This window comes from Hypanus sabinus, chromosome X2 (genome assembly GCF_030144855.1).
Source record: "Hypanus sabinus isolate sHypSab1 chromosome X2, sHypSab1.hap1, whole genome shotgun sequence".
In the NCBI taxonomy this organism is placed as follows: Eukaryota; Metazoa; Chordata; class Chondrichthyes; order Myliobatiformes; family Dasyatidae; genus Hypanus; species Hypanus sabinus.
The window spans coordinates 13,750,339-13,773,962 of NC_082739.1; the positions used below are offsets into that span (position 1 = coordinate 13,750,339).

At 41.9% G+C, this 23,624-nt stretch overlaps 1 protein-coding gene across 1 annotated transcript in view; it reads right to left on the minus strand.

Annotated features, from left to right (window-relative positions):
* hmbsb (hydroxymethylbilane synthase, b) overlaps positions 1-19,406 on the minus strand; it is a 37,390-nt gene extending 17,984 nt beyond the window's left edge. The window contains exons 1-3 of the mRNA XM_059957007.1: positions 19,249-19,406; positions 9,271-9,339; positions 7,591-7,663 (exon numbers count right to left, since the gene is read on the minus strand). Coding sequence (XP_059812990.1) covers positions 7,591-7,663; positions 9,271-9,339; positions 19,249-19,278 — 172 coding nt within the window. The 5' untranslated portion in view covers positions 19,279-19,406. The remainder of the gene's footprint in view (positions 1-7,590; positions 7,664-9,270; positions 9,340-19,248) is intronic.
* Between the last annotated feature and the right edge of the window lie 4,218 nt (positions 19,407-23,624).

Genomic DNA, 23,624 nt, shown 5'->3' on the forward strand with positions numbered 1-23,624 from the left:
TACTGTGTCATGTAACATTATGGTCCTGAAAAACATTGTCTCATTTTTACTATGTATTGTACCAGCAGTTATGGTCGAAATGACAATAAAAGTGACTTGACTTGATATACAGACCTCCAAATAGTAGCCAAGATGTGGGGTTGAGATTGCAAAGGGGACAAGAAAAGGCATGTAAATAGGGTAATAACACAACCGTAATGAGGGTCTTCAATATGCAAGGGGATTAGGAAAGTCAGGTTGGTGTCAGATTGCAAGAGAGGGAATTTGTTAAATGCCTATGAGATGGCTTTTTAGAGCAGCTTGTGTTTGAGCCTACTAGGGGAAAGGTCATCTTAGATTGGGTGCCAGATTTTATTAGGGAGCTTAATGTAAAGGAACCCTTAGGAGGCAGTGATCATAATATGATTGAATTCATACTACAATTTGAGAGGGAGAAGGGTAAGTCACATGTATCAGTATCACAAGGGAATAAAGGGAATTACAGAGGCATGGGAGAGGAGCTTGCCCATGTGGATTGGAGGAAGATACTGGTAGGGTTGCGAGCAGAGCAGAGGTGGCTGAAGTTTCTGGAAATAGCTCACAAACAGAGGATAGATATGTCCCACAGAAGTTGTTCTCAAATGGTAGGGCTAGGCAACAGTGGCTGACAATGGTAGTTAAGAACTGCATAAAAGCCAAGAAAAGGGCATACAAGGTAGCAAAAGAGAGAGGGAAGTTCGATGATTGGGAAGCTTTTAAAATTCAACAAAAGGCAACTAAAAAACTATAAGAAGGAAAATAATGAAATCTGAGGTCAAACTAGCCAATAATATAAAGCAGGTTACTAGAAGATTTTTCAGTTATACAAAGAGTAAAAGGGAAGTGAGAGCTGATATTGGACCTCTGGAAAATGATGCTCGTGAGCTCGTAATGGTAAATGAACTTAATGGGTACTTTGCATTAGTCTTCACTGTGGAAGATATTAGCAGTGTGCCAGAAGTCTGTGAGTGTCAGGAGCAGGAGTGGGTGCCATTGCTATTATGAAGGAAAAAGTGCGAGGCAAACTCAAAGGTCTTAAGGTGGATAAGTCGCCAGCTGCGATTGGATTCATACTGGAGCATCAATGATGCTGAGAAAGTCATGAATAGCACGTTCAGTGAGTTGGCCACACCGCAGGTAAAGGCTACACAGGCAGAAAGGGAAGGGGTGGCCACTAGACAGCGTAACAGAAGGCAGGTAGTGCAGGAGTCCCCTGAGGTCATCTCCCTCCTAAACAGATATACTGTTTTGGATACTGTTGGGGGAGATGTCTCATTGGGGAAGGCAACAGCAGCCGAGTTCATTGCACCATGGGTGGCTCTGCGGCGCAGGAGGGAAGGAAAAGGAGTGGGAGAGCTATAGTGATAGGGGATTCGATTAAGGGGAATAGATAGGCATTTCTGCAGCTGCAAACTAGACTCCAGGGTGGTATGTTGCTTCCTTGGTGCAACGGTCAAGGATGTCTCCGAGCGGCTGCAGGGCATTCTGGAATGGGAGGGTGAACAGCCAGTGGTCGTGATGCACATAGGTACCAACGATATAGGTAAAAAACGGGATGAGGTCCTACAAGGTGAATTTAGGGAGTTAGGAGATAAACTAAAAAGTGGGACTACAAAGGTAATAATCTCTGGATTACTACCAGTGCCACGTGCTAGTCAGAGCAGAAATAGGAGGATTTTTCAGATGAATACATGGCTTGAAAAATGGTGCAAGGGGGAGGGATTTAAATTTCTGGGGCATTGGAACCAGTTCTGGGGGAGGTGGGACTGGTATAAACAGGACGGTTGCACCTGGGCTGGACTGGAACCAATGTCCTAGGGGGAGCGTTTGCTACTGCTGTTCAGGAGGCTTTAAACTAATGTGGCAGGGGGATAGGAACAAATGCAGACAGACAGAGGGGTGTAAAATGAGGGTAGAAGCAAAAAGTAGTAAGGTGAAAAGTAAAAGTGGCAGGCAGGCAAATCCAGGGCAAAAAGCAAAAAGAGCCACTTTTCAACATAATTGTATAAGGGCTAAGAGTGTTGTAAAAACAAGCCTGAAGGCTTTGTGTGTCAATGCAAGGAACATTCGTAACAAGGTGGATGAAATGAATGAGCAGATAGTTATTAATGAATATGATATAGTTGGGATCACAGGGACATGACTCCAGGGTGACCAAGGATGGGAGCTCAACATCCAGGGATATTCAATATTCAGGAGGGATAGACAGGAAAGAAAAGGAGGTGGGGTAGCATTGCTGGTTAGAGAGGAGATTAACGCAATAGAAAGGACGGACATTAGCCTGGAGGATGTGGAATCGATATGGGTAGAGCAGCATAACACTAAGGGGCAGAAAACGCTGGTGGGAGTTGTGTACAGGCCACCTAACAGTAGTAGTGAGGTTGGGGATGGTATTAAACAGGAAATTAGAAATGCATGCAATAAAGGAACAGTAGTTATAATGGGTGACTTCAATCTACATGTAAATTGAGTGAACCAAATTGGTAAGGGTGCTGAGGAAGAGGATTTCTTGGAATGTATGCGGGATAGTTTTCTGAACCAACATGTCGAGGAACCAACTAGAGAGCAAGCCATTCTAGATTGGGTATTGAGCAATGAGGAAGGGTTAGTTAGCAATTTTGTCGTGCGAGGCCCCTTGGGTAAGAGTAACCATAATATGGTGGAATTCTTCTTTAAGATGGAGAGTGACATAGTTAATTCAGAAACAAAGGTTCTGAACTTAAAGAAGGGTAACTTTGAAGGTATGAGACATGAATTAGCTAAGATAGACTGGCAAATGATACTTAAAGGGTTGACGGTGGATATGCAATGGCAAGCATTTAAAGATCGCATGGATGAACTACAACAATTGTTCATCCCAGTTTAGCAAAAGAATAAACCAGGGAAGGTAGTGCACCCGTGGTTGACAAGGGAAATTAGGGATAGGGACAAGTCCAAAGAAGAAACATATAAATTAGCAAAAAAAAGCGGCACACCTGAGGACTGGAAGAAATTCAGAGACCAGCAGAGGAGGACAAAGGGCTTAATTAGGAAAGGGAAAAAAGATTATGAGAGAAAGCTGGCAGGGAACATAAAAACTGACTGTGAAAGCTTTTATAGATACGTGAAAAGAAAAAGATTAGTCAAGACAAATGTACGTCCTTTACAGTCAGAAACAGGTGAATTGATCATAGGGGACAAAGACATGGCAGACCAATTTTATAACTACTTTGGTTCTGTCTTCACTAAGGAGGACATAAATAATCTTCTTGAAATAGTAAGGGACAGAGGGTCTAGTGAGATGGAGGAACTGAGGGAAATACATGTTAGTAGGGAAGTGGTGTTAGGTAAATTGAAGGGATTAAAGGCAGATAAATCCCAGGGCCAGATGGTCTGCATCCCAAAGTGCTTAAGGAAATAGCCCAAGAAATAGTGGATGCATTAGTGATAATCTTTCAAAACTCCTTAGATTCTGGATTAGTTCCTGAGGATAGGAGGGTGGCTAATGTAACCCCACTTTTTAAAAAAGGAGGGAGAGAGAAACCGGGGAATTATAGACCGGTTAGTCTGACATCGGTGGTGGGGAAAATGCTAGAGTCGGTTATCAAAGATGTGATAACAGCACATTTGGAAAGAGGTGAAATCACTGGACAAAGTCAGCATGGATGTGTGAAAGGAAAATCATGTCTGATGAATCTTATAGAATTTTTTGAAGATGTAACTAGTAGAGTGGATAGGGGAGAGCCCGTGGATGTGGTATATTTAGATTTTCAAAAGGCTTTTGACAAGGTCCCACACAGGAGATTAGTGTGCAAACTTAAAGCACATGGTATTTGAGGTATGGTATTGATATGGATAGAGAATTGGTTGGCAGACAGGAAGCAAAGAGTGGGAGTAAATGGACCTTTTCAGAATGGCAGGCAGTGACTAGTGGGGTACCGCAAGGCTCAGTGCTGGGACCCCAGTTGTTTACAATATATATTAATGATTTAGACAAGGGAATTAAATGCAGCATCTCCAAGTTTGTGGATGACACGAAGCTGGGCCGCAGTGTTAGCTGTGAGGAGGATGCTAAGAGGATGCAGGGTGACTTGGATAGGTTAGGTGAGTGGGCAAATTCATGGCAGATGCAATTTAATGTGGATAAATGTGAGGTTATCCACTTTGGTTGCAAGAACAGGAAAACAAATTATTATCTGAACGGTGGCCGATTAGGAAAAGGGGAGATGCAACAAGACCTGGGTGTCATTGTACACCAGTCATTGAAGGTGGGCATGCAGGTACAGCAGGCAGTGAAAAAGGCAAATGGTATGTTGGCATTCATAGCAAAAGGATTTGAGTACAGGAGCAGGGAAGTTCTACTGCAGTTGTACAAGGCCTTGGTGAGACCGCACCTAGAATATTGTGTGCAGTTTTGGTCCCCTAATCCGAGGAAAGACACTCTTGCCATAGAGGGAGTACAGAGAAGGTTCACCAGATTGATTCCTGGGATGGCAGGACTTTCATATGAAGAAAGACTGGATAGAAGCTGTACTTGAGCCTGATCTTCTTTCTTGTAAGCATTGTGAATAAGGGGGGGTGGGGTGAAGATGTTTGAAAACTGGATCGACTAGGCTTATACTCACTGGAATTTAGAAGATTGAGGGGGGATCTTATTGAAACGTATAAAATTCTAAAGGGATTGGACTGGCTAGATGCAGGAAGATTGTTTCCGATGTTGGGGAAGTCCAGAACGAGGGGTCAGAGTTTAAGGATAATGGGGAAGCCTTTTAGGACCGAGATGAGGAGAAACTTCTTCACACAGAGAGTGCTGAATCTGTGGAATTCTCTGCCACAAGAAACAGTTGAGACCAGTTCATTGGCTATATTTAAGAGGAAGTTAGATATGGCCCTTGTGGCTAAAGGGATCGGGGGTATGGAGAGAAAGCAGGTACAGGGTTCTGAGTTGGATGATCAACCATGATCAGGTGCAGGCTCGAAGGGCCGAATGGCTTACTCCTGCAACTATTTTCTATGTTTCTATGGACTACATTGCAGAGTCCTGAGATAACGGATGATTGGTCATGACCTTTCAAGAATCACTTGATTCTGGGAGGACTGTAAAATTGCAAAGGTCACTCCACTCTTTAGGAAGGGAGGAAAACAAAAGAAAGGAAATTATAGGCCAGTTAGTCAAACCTCAGATTAGGATGAGGTTTCAGGCTACTTGGAGAATAATGATAACACAAGTCAAAGTCAGCATGGCTTCTATAAAGGGAAATCTTGCCTAACAAATCTGTTAAAGAGTTCTTCAGTGAAGTAACAAGCAGGGTGGACAAATGAAAGGCAGGGGATGTCATTTACTTGGATTTTCAGAAGGTATTTGATAAGGTGCCACACACAAGGCCTTTTCTGGTTGGCTACCAATGACTAGTGGTGCTCCTCAGCGGTCAGTATTGGAATCACTACTTTTCACATTGTTTGTCAATGATATAGATAATGGAATTGACGGCTTTGTGGCAAAGTTTGCAGATGATATGAAGATAGGTGGAGGGGTAGGTAGTGTTGTGAAAGCATTGCAATTGCAGCAGGACTTAAGACAAATTGGAAGAATGGTCAAAAAAGTGGCAGATGGAGTAGTTTTGGGAAATGTATGATAATGCATTTTGGTAAAGGGAACAATAGTGTGGATTATTATCTAAATGGGGAAAAAGTTCAAACATCAGAGGTGCTGACGGACTTAGACATCCTCGTGCAAGACTCCCAGAAGGTTGATTCATAGGTTGAGTGTGTGGTAAAGAAGGCAAATGCAATGTTGGCATTCATTTCAAGGTAAATAGAATATAAAAACAAGGAGATAATGCCGAGGCTTTATAAGACACTAATTAGGAGTATTGTCAACAGCTTTGGACCCCATTTCTCAGAAAGGATGCGTTGTCAAAGGACAGAGTCCAGAACAGGTTCACCAGGATGATCCTGGGAATGAAGGGGTTAACATATGAGGAGTGTTTGGCAGCTTTGGGCTTGTACTCACTGGAATTTAGAAGAATGTAGGTTTCATTAACTAGATAAGGTGGATGTGGAGAGGAAATTTCTTATGGTGGAGGTATCCAGAACTAGAGGACACAACCTCAAAATTGAGGGGCAACCTGTTAGAACAGATTAAGGAGGAATATTTTTAGCCAGAGATTAGTGAATCTGCAGAATGTTCAGCCACAGACTGCAGAGGAGGCCACATCCGTAGGTGTGTCGGCCTCCATTAGTTTTGATAGACCATGGATTTGCACCTTGGAAAGTTTCCAGGGCGCAAGCCTGGGCAAGGTTTTTTTTAAATGGAAGACTGGCAGTTGCCCAAGCTGCAAGTCTCCCCTCTCCAGGCCACCGATGTTGTCCAAGGGAAGGGCATTAGGACCCATCCAGCTTGGCACCAGTATCATCACAGAGCAATGTGTGGTTAAGTGCCTTGCTCAAGGACACACACACAGCCTCAGCCAAGGCTCGAACTAGCGACCTTCGGATCGTCCGTAGGTATAATTAAAGTGGAGATTGATCGTTTCCTGATCAGTCAGACCATCAAAGGATACGGCAAGAAGGCAAGTATATGGGGTTGAGTGGGATCTAGGGATCAGCCATGATGGAATGGTGGAGCAAACTTAATGGCTGAATGCCCTAATTCTGCTCCCATGTCTAATGGTCTTAGTACAGAAAGATATACTGGCCTTGGGGAGAATGGAACACAGAATGATACCCACATGTTAAAATGGTTAAATTATAAGGAGACTTCATGCAAGCAGATGCTGTACTTTGTGGTGTTTAAAAGGATACAGGATTTTCTGACTGAAGCCTCTCAGAAATGAATAAGAAATTACAATTTTTTTCCATCTTTCTAACTTTTGGGGAGTCTACAACTAGAGGGCATCAGTGCATTTCACGAGTGAAGTTAGGAAATATTTCTATTTGCTGAGGGATGCAGAAATTTAGATCTCTTTTCAGGCATGGCAATTAATCTCAGGTCAATCGCTGAATTTAAATTGGAAGTTAATTAAAGGCATGTAGCAATGTGGGGAAGGTAGGTATATATTACAGATGGAACAAGAAAGCACTAAATGCTGAAATCATTAAATGCTCACTCTATTTTCTATAGACTTAGCCAGAGCCTTTGAAATTAAAGTAAAGTTGTTCAGCAGCAAACTCAGCAAGGTGTTTTTTCTTTGTACCCCCCACCCCCCCCATTAAAAGATACAGTTGATCTTGAACTCTTCTCAAAAGAAACAGGACACTAGAAGTCAATTGAAGCTTTCAAGACAGAGATTGCTAAAAGTACTTTGAGGAGGTAAGAGAAGATTGATGAAGGAAATGCAGTTAGATATCATCTGCGTGGATTTTCAGAAGGCATGAATTCCACACAAAAAGGCTAGTTAGTAAAATTGAGGCCTGTAGAAACAAAGGTCCACAGTCTAGATATAAAGTTGCCATAAAATAAGTTCAGATTCCCTAAAGAAGATGACTGGCACCCAGTTTAAATGGCTGACCCAATTTGTCTGTGTAACTGTTGATACAGAATTGTAAATTTTTAGTCTTTCCACATCTGCTGATCCCCAAGCTTGTACATACCAATTTCAAGCTGTGTATGCGGATAATGTTCTTTCAACATGTTCACCACAGTACCAGTCTGAGTCCGAGCAAGCTGGGAAAAGCAAACCACGTCATGGCTCATTTCAAACAGAATGTGTACAGTAACAAGGAAAAACAAATCTCACTGGAATAAAGGATCAGTTACAGATGAACATAACTCATAAATTCAAAAAAACTAATTTTTGTTCTGAGGTTGTAAGCAAATTAATTGACAATGCAACAAGCTTGTTAATATTTACTCCAAACTCAGAAATTGACCTTTCAGCTGAGACCAAACTCATTTATGTACAAGCTGGATTCAGTCTCAAAAACATCTCTAATAAATTACTCCCAGGTTGAGTTATAGCATAGAAAATGAACACTTTTACGTTATAGGGATGGACAATAAAAGCTGGCCTTGCCAAAGATGTCCATTTCATGAAAATGAGTGACCTTGGTGCTGAGATTGAAGTGGTACTGTGCTTTTACTAGTAGAATGCATAACTAAAATTATGATTCCCTTGAGCATACATTTGTCTGGAATAGTGATAATTAGAAGGATATTCTAAACATGATGGTTAAGAGTACAATATGGTAGATCTGAAGAAACAGATTCCCCTAGTGGGGTATTCAAGAATCAGGGGTTGTGGAGGGATAAGGGAGGGGTGTGCATAATTGATGATTCAATTGTACGTTCTGTCACGGTGAAACAAAGCCAGTCTGCATACCTAAGCACAATACACAGTGAATTGGAGGGTGGGAAGGAAACAGACCAAGGAAAAAGGGATGTGGGCAAATTTATGCTTGTGTCCATCTCTCTGCGGTAACTTTGTGCAGCAGATCCTGCGCTCAAGTAGTCCAGGAATTTCTTGACATTCTGTCAAAACTCTGTGGTAACATGCACAAATAATTCACACTCAGCAATTTTCTACTTCCAATGGAGTAAGTCATCCTGAATCGTAGGAAGCATCTAGAAGAATAATCAATAATAAATTTTTGAGTACGTATCTTTATCGTTGAATCTAATGTATGCAGCTGTCTTGTGAACCTGTCCATTACATTCAAATAAAACAGGCCTGGAGAGCTGAAATGTGGTGGCAGATCACTAGCCTTAGGTTATTTTGTGTCCAGCTTGTGCTGGTGCATCAGTAACTGGTCATCTTCAGATAACATGTAGCTGGTAGAGACAGAGCTGTGCATGATGACAACAGTACCCTTCCAGAATTAAAATTCTATGGCGGTAGAGAATATTGATGAAACCTAGAATTGTTTCCTAAAATGCTACCCCATCATAAGTGCTTTGAAGTAATCTGTTAAAGGAATTCTCAGAACAAAGACACTTATCTGGATAGTCCACTTGTCCCTCCCTTTAGTTTTATCTGCAAATCTCCCACAGTTCTCTCTCTGGTGACTCTGCCTCAAACAGATATAATTCTGTAGTTTGGATAAGTGACAGACTGAATGGGAACGGCCCTTTCCACCCCTATTTGAAGATACTGGTACAGATTACACGGTGGCACTGCACAGTTTATGACTGAAAGCTAAATATTCAGACTATAAAACATGCCCAATAACAATACGTAATTCAACCTTTAGTGAAATAAAACACTTAAAATTCAGTACAACTAGTTTTCAAGTTAGTGGGAAATCTTTTGAAAACTTTGAAATAAAACAACCTACTTGGCTTTTTCTTGTTCCAACTCGGATGATTCGAGAAGAATTCTCTTTTGCATTGTGGGAAGCAGAGCTCTAAAACAAAATGTGAATAACTTAATGGAAAGAAACACTGAATGGACAGCAACTGCACAATAGGAAAATAGTCACTTTCCAAATCAATTAAAAATAAAAGTCTGGAGCAATCGAATTTTCAACTGAAACTGTCGACTGTGAAAGCAATTTTGCAGAACATAACACAATGGTGCCAAAACACAAAAAAAGTTTATTTTGTAAACAGAAAGTAATAGGTCTTTTTGAATTATAATCAGTCCTAGAAAGGGTGTATAATATTAGCTGGGAACCTGTAGATCTTCTCAAAAATGTGATTATTTTATTTAATTTCCTCTGTGCATTGCTATGCTTCGGTAAGTAAAACCTTGGAAGATTTAACTCATTCAAGGTTAGTTCTTTGAATCCCTTGCAGCTCCTGAGGTAGACTTCTACCTGTGTTAGCAATAAAACAAAGAGCTTGAATAATTGCAGAAATATATTTTGAATCCTGGTATTTTCAAGCAGGAATACCATCAAACTTCCACAAAGTATTGTTTTATGACCAGAATGTACACGTTGGGTGCTTTAACTAAAACCAATATTCTCTGTGGCCTACAACTTATCTTCATTTATTTCTCACTGTTGAAAACTGTACAGTAATTGACTTTCAAAGTGAGTACAATGTAAGGACACTGCATGCCCTGCTTAGCTCATCTTCTGTAGAAACCCATCAAACTATACGTCCCTCATTCCCGCCCAAAGCAACCACAGCAATATCTCACTGTTACTTGTTTGACTATGGCCCCACCAAGGCCTCCGTTCCAGCTATCTCCTAATTTACGAAGTACTTATAGAACATAGAACAGCAAAGTACAAGATCAGCCCTTTGATTCACAACAATTATGCAGACCATAAAGCCAGACTAAACTAAACCCATCTATTTGTACATGATTTATGATTGCATGTTGATCTATATCCCTCCATTGTCTGCATGGTCATGTACTTGTCTAAATGCCTGTTAAAACTCACTATCATATCTTCTTAAACTAACTCCCCCCCCCCCCCTTGAAATGCGTTCCAGGTACCCACCACTCTGTATTTAAAAAATGAGAACTTGCTTCACACAATACTTTGAAACTGTCCCTCTCTCACCTAATACTAATAATCTCTAGTATTTAACATTTCCATTCTGGAAAAGAAGATTCTATCCATCTTATCTGTTGTTCTCAATTTCATAAAACTCCTGTCAGGCCTCCTTTAGACACCGACACTACAGAGAAAAGATTCCAAGTTTGTCCAACCTTCCTTACAGCCAATTCTCTCTAATCTAGCTAACTTCCTGGTGAACCTTGACCCCATCTTCTCCAAAGCTTCCACATCTTTCCTGTGATGGGGCAACCCGAACTTTACAATACTTCAAATGTGGCTTAAGCAAAGATTTATACAGCTGCAGCAAGACTTCCCACCTTTTATACTCAATTGTCTGACTGATGAAGGCAAGCATGCTATACAGCTTCTTTGCCATCTTATTTGCTATTTTCAGAGAGCTATCAACTTGCACTCCACCCTTTGCTCAATATGTTACTGTGGATCAATTAAGTGGGTTTGAACTCTCCTCCACACTGGAACACAGAAGCTAGGCTAGGCTTTTTGGATCAGACAATAAAATGAGGCACAATTTCTTTGTTTGGTACAAATAAAAGATCATTTGCGCCACACAGTGTGATTTCATTTCTTATTTGACACAATATTCATTCTTTATTTAAAGCCACTAAATAGATAGCATTGCACATTGTGGTAACACACCATACACAACGTGCTTGCTCTTGCAGAACGTGGCTCTAGGCCAACATCCCATGCACCAACAATCTACAAGCAGTGACACTCAGGGACTCGGGCTATATATTTCTCTGTCACTGTATGTTGTATGTGCAACACGTGCTGTGTGTAATTGTTGGGACTGAGTTTTGCACCTAGGTCCTGGAGGAACACTGCTTGGTTACGCTGTATTCATGTGTATGGTTTAATGACAATTAAACATAAACTCATACATTTGACTACAAAAATAATTCATCAATAATAAAGGGTGTCATGAGAAGTTCAGGCATTTATAGCAAAAAAAGATAATTTAATCTACAATATTAATTTCACTACACAGCTCCTTCTGCCCATAATCCTGCATTTCCTCCTGCTTCAAATGAGGTTTATCCTTCTAGTTCTTAGATGCTGAGTGCTTGGAGCAGCCTTGGCAAATTAGTGTAGCATATTTCATGGATGGTACATGGTATACTGGTAATAGAGGGGGTGAGTATTGTAAACAGATATGCACTATTTTATGTTTCTAACCTCTGTATGAAGAAGTTTTTACTCCTCTTTTAAATTACTCCTCAGTAAACTGTTTGATTTTTTTTCCACAGAATCTCCAAATGGTTGAAACAATCTGCTTTATCATCTAATCATTAAAAAAATTCAGCTCTTTACTGTTTGTTATTCTGTCTTTCAGAAGCTCTATTAAACCAACATTTTGCCTACTCTCTCAGGATAATGTAAAAGAGCCTCCTGTACTATTTGAAGAGCAATGAGTTCTTAGTATGCTAACCAATTTTTGTACTCAATCAACTTGACTAAAGGCAAAACATCCAGCTAGTACCATATGATTGTGGAACCATTCAGGGCACAAATTGGATACTACATTTTGCTACTTTACATGACTGATTATAATTCAAGTGTACGCCCCTTTGCTGTAACACTGAGAAACTTGGTAGTTCCACAAGTGTTAAGTAAACACCTGTTTTTGTGTAGTAACAATACATTTAAAACTATTGAACACACTATTGCTACAGAGAACAGTACTGTACCGCACAGGAACAAGCTCTTCAGGCATGTCTATGTTGACCACGACACCAATTTAAACTAATCCTGCCTCCCATGGTCTATATTCCTCTATTCTCTGTCCTTTCATACATCTGTCAAACCGCATCAAAGTCATGATGTAAAGTTAAGAGATATGCATGCTCCTTTCTTTCTATGACCTAAATATTAGCTTGCACTCACAAATCTTTATCCTGAATGTCACATTCTTTGTCCTTATAAAATTAAAAAGCAACCCAGTTCCCTTCAATTTATAAAAATTCAATGACACAGGAGCTCATTTAGCTCATCACCCCAATCCAGCCAGGAAGCTATTCAGCATATTCCCACTTTCTAGCTCCTGGTCTTTGGCCTTATTGTTTAAAATGATGCCACCCACATCAATGTCCATCTTAACTATGGTGGGTTTTCTGCCTCCATCACACTTTCAGATAGTAAGCTGCAGATTCCCACTACTTATGACTTGATTCAGTACCCTTTGGTTTAGACCTTTTCTGGAGGGAAATACTTTGCAAAGGTTAATCATTCACATCCTTCAGCCCCTCCTTTCCATCCCACAATCAGCTCTCACTGAACATGACAATTCTCAATCCTTGCTTTCTTCCAAATATTTTCTATTAAATTAACTCATGACTCGGTAACAATGTTTTTGGTAATTCATTTTGGTATTCAGTTTCTGGATGAACAAATGTAAGAATTAAAAAGAACATTTCCAGAACTTTCAAGCTGAATTTGGACACGTCCAACAATTTACTTGTTACAATGTTCTCCATATTTTACATAAGAACATACGAAATAGGAGCACGTGTAGACCTCTTGACCCAGTAAGCCTCTTCCACCATTCAACGAGATCATGGCTGATCTAGTCGTGGACTCAGCTCTACCTACCCATTTCATCCCCATAACCCTTAATTCAAGTGCAATACAAAGACCTAACGAATGCTATCTTAAATATGTTTATTAAGGTAGCCTCTACTGCTTCTTTGGGCAGAAAATTTTAGATTTACTACTCTCTAGAAAAAAACAGTTCCTCCTCATCTGTCCTAAATCTATTCCCCTGAATCTTGAGGCTATGTCCCCTAGTTCTGACTTTTTTGCATCCATCTTGTCATAATTTTATGTTTTTATAAAATTCCCTCTCATTCTTCTGAATTCCAGTGAATTGGGTCACCTGGGTCTTTATCTTTCCTCTCATAGGCTAACCCCTTAATCTCTAGGGAGGAAATGTGCAATTCAGTTAAATTAAATAATTTCCTCCATTTTTATAAAAAATAACATTCCAGTCTCTAAACACATAAAGATATCCTTACATTTGTACTTAACACTAATCAATAGCTCACCAAGTCACTTGCTGACATCTTCTACAACTTTTCCAAAGTCTCAGGAGATTAAGTTCAGTGCCAGTAAGTGGCAGATAAAAGCAAAATTGGAGCACTTATCCATGCAAAAGAACCTCCCCCTGTAATGACTCAGTTTTTCAGCCCAAGTGGCTCAAAAGATAATTTTTCCACGAAACAACAGACAAGACATAGGAATTACAAAAAGTGACAATAGTTAAGCAAGGGGGGGGGGGGGGGAGTGGAGGTGGCGGTGGGGGGAGGGGGCACTTCAAGTACAATGACTTGAGCAGTTCTGCACAAGGACTTATTTATAAATAAAAGTTTCATAGAACTGAAATATGCAGTTTATTATGAAAACAGCTTTTAAGTAAAAAGGCAAACTTAATTATGCCCATCAGAACCATAAGGCATCCAAGTGTCCAATTGCAATATAAGTCCCTATTTCCTTTCCAGCCCTTGACCTTTCCTACCCACCTGGCTTTACACATCACCTTCCAGCTATCCTCCTTCCCCTCCCCCACCTTTTTATTCTGGCAGCTTCCCAGTTCCTTTCCAGTCCTGATGAAAGGTCTCGGCCGAAAATGTTAACTGTTTATTCATTTCCGTAGATGCTGCCTGACCTGCTGAGTTACTCCAGCATTTGTATGTGTTGCTCCCTATTTGCCTTCCAGTTCTCAAACCTCTTATCAGTACTATTAAATGTCAGTACTCTTTGAAATTGTGCCTTATTGATTTTTGAGTAATGGAAGACAAAAAACAGCAAAAGGGTGCAGGTGTAGAAGAATCATAGGACTTAGAGTTTGCCATAGGTGTTGGTTTGCCATAAATGAAGGAAGGATTGGTAAACACATCAACTTGAAAATGAAGTTATGGAGGGCAGTTAGCTGGGGAGGAAGAAAATCCAGGCAAAGCAGGTTGAAGACAAGGAACCAAGTGGAAACCAGGTCTATGTCTGACACCTCCCTTCCCTTCCACAACCTCACTGTTTCTATCTTCGGAGACAGCTTATCTACCGATGTCTATTACAAACCCACAGACTCTCACAGCTACCTGGACTACACCTCGTTCCACCCTGCTACTTGTAAAAACGCCATCTCCTACTCTCAATTCCTCCATCTCCACCGCATCTGCTCTCAGGATGAGGCTTTTCATTCCAGAATGAAGGAAGTTGTCTCCCTTTTTCAAAAAAAAGGGGATTCCTTTCCCTCAACTGCATCTCTTTCATTTCACGCATGTCTGCTCTTACCCCATCCTCCCGCCACCTTACCAAGGATTAGGTTTCCTCTTGTCCTCACCTACCACCCCACCAGCCTCCGCATCCAGCACATAATTCTCCGAAATTTCCGCCACCTCCAACAGGATCCCACCACCAAGCACATCTTTCTCTCCCACCCCACCCCCCACTTTCTGCTATCCACAGGGATTGTTGCCTACGCGACTCCTTCGTCCATTCGTCCCTCCCCACTGATCTCCCTCCTGGCGACAAATGCATCACCTGCCCCTACGCCTCCCCCCCTCACTGCCATTCAGGGCCCCAAACGTTCCTTCCAGGTAAGGCGACACTTCACCTGTGAGCCTGTTGGGGTCATTTACTATGCTCCTGGTGTGGCTTCCTGTACATGGGCGATACATGGTGTAGATTGGCAGACCACTTCACTTAGCATCTACACTCCATTCACCGGAACAAGCAAGATCTCCCAGTGGCCACCCATTTTAATTCCACTTCCCATTCCAATATGTCCATCCATGGCTTCCTCCACTGTAGTGATGAAACTAAACTTAGGTTGGAGGAACAACACCTTATATTCTGTTTGGGTAGCCTGCAACCCAATGGCATAAACATCGATTTCTCAAACTTCCGGTAATAGCCCCTCGCTCCCCTTCACAATTTCCCATCCCCTTTCTCCTCTTTCACCTCATCTCCTTGCCCACCCATCACCTCCCTCTGGTGCTCTTCCCCCTTTTTCTTTCTTCCATGGCCTTCCGTCTCTTTCACCAATCAAATTCCCAGCTCTTTATTTCATCCCTCTCCCTGCAGGTTTCACCTACCGCCTAGTGTTTCTCTCTCTGCTTCCCCCCACCTTTTAAATCTATTCCTCAGCTTTTTTTCCTCCAGTCCTGCCGAAGGGTTTTGGCCCGAAACATCGACTGTATTTTTTTCTCCCATAGATGCTGCCTGCCCTGCTGAGTTCCTCCAGCATTTTGTGTGTTACCAGGTGAAAGGTTTGCATGGTGAGATACAAGCCAATGATGGGTTGTGGAAAGAGAGGACACCAGTTTTGGATGACCAGAGAGATCATTAATTTGGGTAAAAGGGTAATGGAGCCACAAAAACACCAGTGCCAACATCAATTGATGTGAGTACTTTGGGAGTACCAATTAAAAAAAATAAGGAATGACAAAGAACAATACAGCGCAGTACAGGCTATTCAGCCCACAATGTTGTGCTGACCCTTAAACCCTGCCTCCCATATAACCCCCCACCTTAAATTCCTCCATATACCTGTCTAGTAGTTTGTTAAATTTCACTAGTGTATCTGCCTCCACCACTGACTCAGGCAGTGCATTCCACGTACCAACCACTCTCGAGTGAAAAACTTTCCTCTAATATCCCCATTGAACTTTCCTCCCCTTACCTTCAAGCCATGTCTCTTGTATTGAGCAGTGGTGCCCTGGGGAAGAGGCGCTGGCTGTCCATTCCACCTGTTCCTCTTAATATCTTGTACACCTCAATCATGTCTCCTGTCATCCTCCTTCTCTCCAGAGAGTAAAGCCCTAGCTCCTTTAATCTCTGATCATAACGCATACTCTCTAAACCAGGCAGCATCCTGGTAAATCTCCTCTGTACCCTTTCCAATGCTTCCACACCCTTCCTATAGTGAGGTGACCAGAAATGGACACAGTACTCCAAGTGTGGCCTAACCAGAGTTTTATAGAGCTGCATCATTACCTTGTGACTCTTAAACTCTATCCCTCGACTTATGAAAGCTAACACCCTATAAGCTTTCTTAACTACCCTATCTACCTGTGACGCAAATTTCAGGAATCTGTGGACATGTATCCCCAGATCTCTCTGCTCCTCCACACTACCAAGTATCCTACCATTTACTTTGTACTCTGTCTTGGAGTTTGTCCTTCCAAAGTGTACCACCTCACACTTCTCCGGGTTGAACTCCATCTGCCACTTCTCAGCCCACTTCTGCATCCTATCAATGTCTCTCCGCAATCTTCGACAATCCTCAACACTATCCACACCACCACCAACCTTTGTGTCGTCTGCAAACTTGCCAACCCACCCTTCTACCCCCACATTCAGGTCGTTAATAAAAATCACGAATGTCCCAGAACCGATCCTTGTGGGACACCACTAGTCTCAACCTTCCAATCCGAATGTACTCTCTCCACCATGACCCTCTGCTTTCTGCAGGCAAGCCAATTCTGAATCCACCTGGCCAAACTCCCCTGGATCCCATGCCTTCTGACTTTCTGAATAAACCTACCGTGTGGTACCTTGTCAAATGCCTTACATGTGATCCATGTAGATCACATCCACATCCACCTCATCTATATGCCTGGTCACCTCTTCAAAGAAATCGATCAGGCTTGTTAGACACGATCTGCCCTTCACAAAGCCATGCTGACTGACCCTGATCAGACCATGATTCTCTAAATGCCCATATTCTATCTCTAAGAATCTTTTCCAACAGCTTTCCCACCACAGACGTAAGGCTCACTGGTCTATACTACCTTTTTTGAACAAGGGGACAACATTCGCCTCCCTCCAATCCTCCGGTACCATTCCCGTGGACAACGAGGACATAAAGATCCTAGCCTGAGGCTCAGCAATCTCTTCCCACGCCTCGTGGAGCAGCCTGGGGAATATTCCATCAGGCCCCAGGGACTTATCCATCCTAATGTATTTTAACAACTCCAACACCTCCTCTCCTTTAATATCAACGTGCTCCAGAACACCAACCTCACTCATATTGTCCTCACCGTCATCAAGTTCCCTCTCATTGGTGAATACCGAAGAGAAGTATTCATTGAGGACCTCGCTCACTTCCACAGCCTCCAGGCGCATCTTCCCACCTTTATCTCTAATCGGTCCTATCTTCACTCCTGTCAACCTTTTGTTCTTCACATAATTGAAGAATGCCTTGGGGTTTTCCTTTACCCTACTCATACCCCCTTCTTGCTCTCCTCAGTCCCTTCTTAAGCTCCTTTCTAGCTACCCTATATACCTCAATAGACTCATCTGATCCTTGCTTCCTAAACCTTACGTATGCTGCCTTCTTCCATCTGACTAGATTCTTCACCTCACTTGTCACTCATGGTTCCTTCACCCTACCATTCTTTATCTTCCTCACCCTTAGTTGGCCTGTCAACATACAGTGACAGGAATCGGTCCTGGATGCACTTGACAAACTCTGCCCTGAATGACAGGAGAAAACAAACCAATAACATGGGAAGAGGGTATGGACATGGGTCTTTAACATGGTGGAAGGGCCAAAGACATGGCAGTGAGGGAGTAGGAGGTGGCAGCAGTGGCAGGACATGCGGTGGGGGAGGGAGGTTGTAAAGGAAGGGAATGGGAGAATGAGGAGTTAGATAAGGATAGGATTACCAAACAGGACAAAGGTTTAGGGGTAGAAATTATATTGATGGGGGAGCTCTGAAGGGAACAGGTATCCACTGGTGTGGGGAATGTGCGTCAACCTGTAAGTTAGTGGGGGCACATGAATGGACCTTCTGTGTAATAGCAGGGCAACATCGCAGCAAGAATATGGAATGTCAGGGGGATAAATATAATAAGATGGAGTAGTAATGGAGTAGAATGGGAGTGGCATACAGGTTAGAGATATGGTAGGGAAGGGGCAGGCCAGAGAGGAAGACAGGGGTTGGATGTGTGGGAAAAGAAAATGGCAATGAAGGGGAAGGGGATAGGTCAGGGACACTTCACAAATAGTCCCTTCAGCTCACAGGGTCTGCACAATCATCAACCAACCATTTACAATTATCCTACATTAATTACAGTTTTTATTCTCCCCACATTCTCATCAACTCCTGCTAATGGCTATCTAACCTACCAACCAGTTTATCTTTGGGATGTGGGAAGAAATCAGATTACAGGGAGAATCTGCACATTTCACAAAAACACCAGTAAGGATTCTGGAGGAGTAGCAAAGGAAGGCTGTAAAAGGCAAAAAGAAAACGAAAGGAGGAGGTGAGGTGAAATAGAAGTGAATAAAGACATATCAACGTGGCATAAAGATGGATGTGCCAATGTGTTGGAGGAAGCAGATGCCAGGGAGGAGGTGAGGACTGCGACAGGGGATGTGCCAGGGAATGATGTTGGGGGGGGGGGGGGGGGCAGGGGAAGAACGTGCAAATAAGATAGGAGGAAGACACGCCAGAGGATGAGATCAGGGCTGACAGTAGAAAGACTTACCAAAGAGACAGAGGAGTGAGGTGAGGGCTGCGACAGGAACATGTTAGGAAAGTAGTAAGGGTTTCGATATAGTTTTTGATTAAAGCAATAGTGTATGTGCGCATATGCAGGGAAGAGGAGAATGAAACGAGGGCCGTTCACTGAAACGGAGAGCCCAGGGTAATTTGAGGGCACCCCGGACGTTCTCCCAGCGGCACGGACAGAACGACCACGGAGCCAATCAACTCTTCGGGGCGGGACATCCGGTGCATATTTCGACCTTATTCCCTGAAAAGTTGGCGCCTCACTCACCCTCATTTCTTTCGCCGTATCTTCATCCATTACCCTAGATCGAAATGTCACTCAAAGAAATGGACAAAATCCGCGATCTTCCAAGTGGGAAATTATATGTGATTTAAAGATGCCTTCTCCTCAATGCCGCAATACTCTCTGATAGCGCCATTTTCCGAGACGTCACATCCTACTGAATGAACTACGCGTGCGCAGACTGATTGGGGGGGGGGGGGGGGGGGGGCGGGGTGGGTGTTGGACTTGGAGAGGTTAACATTCATTACACTAAGGTTGACCGCAGAAGTTTCTGCGATTTTATGTTTGAGTTACAAATTCACTTTTAATTTTAAAATTGATGCAGTGTGCATGTCATGTCTGGGTTACAGGCCGTATCTCAGGAAATGAGTAACAGTGAGCAATTTGATCCTTAGAACCGACTCTGTCAGTTATCAAGATGATAGTTAATCTACCCGAGTTCCAATTTTCTCTACTATCCCCATGTCCTTTTACTCCCTTAATATCCAGAAATCTATTGGTCTTTGTTATGATTGAGATCAGTGAATATTTCTTCATGGCCTTCCAGTGTAGAGAATTCAAATGAGTCACATCTTCCAAGTATTTCTCTTTATCTCAGTCTGAAAAGGTTCACCCTTATCCTTAGAATGTGATCCCTGTTTCTGAAATCCTCGAGCAAGGGAATCATCCTTCTTAATTTTGAGAATTTTGGAAATTTCAATGGCATCATCTCTTGTTTACCATAAGACCAGAAGATATGGGAGAATTGGTCCCTCAAGTCTGCTCCACCATTTCATCCATTTCCTTCTCAATCCCTTCTCCTGGTGTACCCCATATCCTTCCATGCCCTAACTAATAACAATTTATCAACCTCTGCCTTAAATACACCCAGTGACTTGGCCTCCACAGCCACCTGTGGCAACGAATTCCATAGATTCACCAGTCTCTGGCTAAAGAAATTCCTCCTCATCTCTGTTCTAAAAAGACACCCCTCTATTTTGAGACTGCGTCCCCTGGTCTTAGACTTCCCCACCATATGAAACATCCTCTCCACATCCACTCTATCAAGGCATTTAACCATTCAATAGGTTTTACTGAGGTCACCCTTCATTCTTCTGAATTACTGTGAGTAGAGGCCCAGAGGCATCAAATGCTCCTCATATGACAAGGCTTTTAAACCTGGAATCATTTTCAGGAACTTCCTTTAAACCCTCTCCAATGTCAGCACATACTTTCTTAGATAAGGGGTTCAAAACTGCTCACAATACTTTATAAAACCTCAACATTACATCCTTATTTTTATATTCTAGTCCTCTCCAAATCAATGTTAACATTGCATTTGCCTTCCTCACCACAGACTCAACCTGGAAATTAACGTTGAGGGAATTCTGCACGAGAACTCCCAAGTCCCTTTGCACCGCATATTTTTGAAGTTTCTTATAATTTAGAAAATAATCTATGCTTTCATTTCTTCTACCAAAGTGCATGACCATACACTTCCCAACACTGTGTTCCATCTTCCCATTCTCATGATCCCATGAGAATCTTGCCCATTCTTTTTATCTGTCTAAGTCCTTCTGTAGCCTGCCTGCTTGCTCACCACTACCTGCCCTTCCATCTATCTTTGTATCATTCGCAAACTTGGTCGCAAAGCCATCAATTCTGTCATCCAAAAATCATTGACATATAACGTAAATAGAAACAGGCCCAACACAAAACCCTGTAGAATACCAGCAGCCAACCAGAAAAGCCTCCCTTTATTCCCACACTTTGCCCCCTGCCAATCAGCCAATGCTCGAAGCATGTCAGTATTGTTCCTGTAATACCATGGGCTCTTAATTTGTTAAGCAGCCTCACGTGTGGCACCTTGACAAAGGCCTTCTGAAAATCCAAATATATAACATCCACCAATTGTCCTGTCTATCCTGCTTGATATTTCTTCAAATAATTCCAACAGGTTTTGTTGGGCAAGATTTCTTCTTAAGGAAATCATGCTGACTTCAGCCTTGTTTATCATGTACTGTATCTCCAAGTACCCTGAAACCACATCTTTAACAATCAACTCCAACATCTTCCCAAACACTGAGGTCAGACTAACTGGCCCATAGTTGCCTTTCTTCAGTCTCTCTCCCTTCTTGAAGAGCAGAGTAACATTTGCAACTTTCCAGTCTTCTGTAACCATTCCAGAATCTAGTGATTCTTGAAAGATCATTACTAATGCCTCCACAATCTCTTCAGCTACACCTTTCTGAACCCTGGGGTGTAGATCATCTGGTCCAGGTTACTTGCCTACCTTTCAGCTTCCCAAGCACTTTTTCCTGTAATGGCAACTTCACTCACTTCTGTCCCCTGACATTCTCAAACTTCCTGCACACTGCTAGCATCTTCCACAGTGAAATCTGATGTAAAATACTTATTCCATTTGTCTTCCATTTCTTTATCCCCCATTACTACCTCTCCAACAGCATTTTCCAGGGATCCAATATCAACTCTCACCTCTCTTTTACACTTTATATATCTGAAGAAATTTTTGATAACCTCTTTAATATTATTGGCTAGCATACCTTCATACACCATCTTTTCCTTCTTTATGACTTTTTTAAAATTGCCATCTGTTGGTTTTCAAAAATTGCCATCTGTTGGTTTTCAGTAGCACCTGAATATTAGTCTTCAATGACTCATTTCTAAGAAAACAATGACCCTTTGAACATCAGCCTATTGCCAACTAGAAGGTTTCAACAACAGCTTATTTCACAATACTATTAGAGATGCTTCTATTGTTCTACCCATTCCTCACATGCCCTTTCTCGGCTGTTCTGATGGAGGGTCTTTGACCTGAAACTCTAACATTGTTTCTGTTTCCACGGATGCTGTCTGATCTGTTGAATGATTTGAACACCTTCTGTTATTATATCAGCTTTTTCCTGTCTATTGCTATTTGGAAAAAAAAATACCGTTCTGGTTTGTTTAACAGAGAAAGTCCTCATATCTTACAACATTATTACACAAGTTTACTCTCACTTTTACTATTGATGAAAACTAAAGACCAGTGTTATCTCAGGCATCACTTCACTTCTAAAATATTGTTAACAAAAAAAATCACTTTTTCTCTTGTGAATCTGATAGAAGGTCTTCAACCTGAAATATTAACTTTTTTGCTTTCCACAGACATAATAACAAAATGTTTCCAGCATTTTTTGACTATTCTCTTTCTGACTACAGTATTTGTTGTAGTCAGTTTTTGCTGCATGTCCCAGTCTGAACCAAATTCCCTGCACCTTCACATATTGGATTGATGGTGAAGGGAACAAAGGATCAGTTAGACCAGCAGCCAAAGAACATAATATCTTTTGTTCTGCAGTTGTCTCGGACCCTGAGGCCAACTCAAACAAGTCACAAAGCTGAATTGTCCGTGAAATCAGTGGATCTGAACAGCAGAAGGTGAAATTGTCTTTGGAGACTTTGACTTGTGTTGCTGCCTGGATTAGCAGGGATCATCTCTGTTGTGTTCGCCCTGACGGTTTTGGCAAAAGGCTCATAATATACCACACATAAATAAGACGGCCTTGTCTACTCCAGATTTGAAAAGGAAGATTTCTACTGATGATTCTGCAGAGCAGTTATGGATTTCCTCCCCAAAGCTCATTTTGAAAATTTTCTCCATTATATACTTACGTATGTGTTATTCTGTCAAAGGCCTTCTCCTGATCTAAACTGACATTGTTGTAGGGATGAATTTAGTTGGGGCTTGGAGAATTCTCAGATGCTGTCCCAAACTCATTCTGCATGAGGGAACCATTTAAATAGAGATGTGGTACTTGGGAGACAACAGTGTGTGTATGCGTGTTTTATACAGTTGCAAGAAAAAGTTTGTGAACCCTTTGCAATTACCTGGTTTTCTGCATTAATTACTCATAAAATGTGGTCTGATCTTCATCTAAGTCACAATAATAGACAAACACAATCTGCCTAAACGAATAACACATTAACAATTGTACTTCTTCTCATCAATGCTGGGTATACCATTTAAACAACATGGTCTAGGTTAAAAAAAAAGTGACCCTCTGGGGTAATGCCTTCTACAAAAACTATTTGGAGTTAGGTATTCCAATCAATGAGATGAGCTTGGAGGTATGGGTTGTAGAAGTGCCTTGCCCGATAAAAAAAAAGACACACAAAGTCAGGTTACTGACAGAACCTGCTCTTCTCAAGAAAGTTCCGTTTATGTGCACCATGCCTCGCTCAAAACAACTTTCAGAGAACATTAGAAGAATTGTAGAACAAAGACGAGAAATCTGCAGATGCTGGAAATCTAAGCAACACACACAAAATGCTGGAGGATCTCAGCAGGCCAGGCAGCATCTATGGAAAAGAGTACAGTT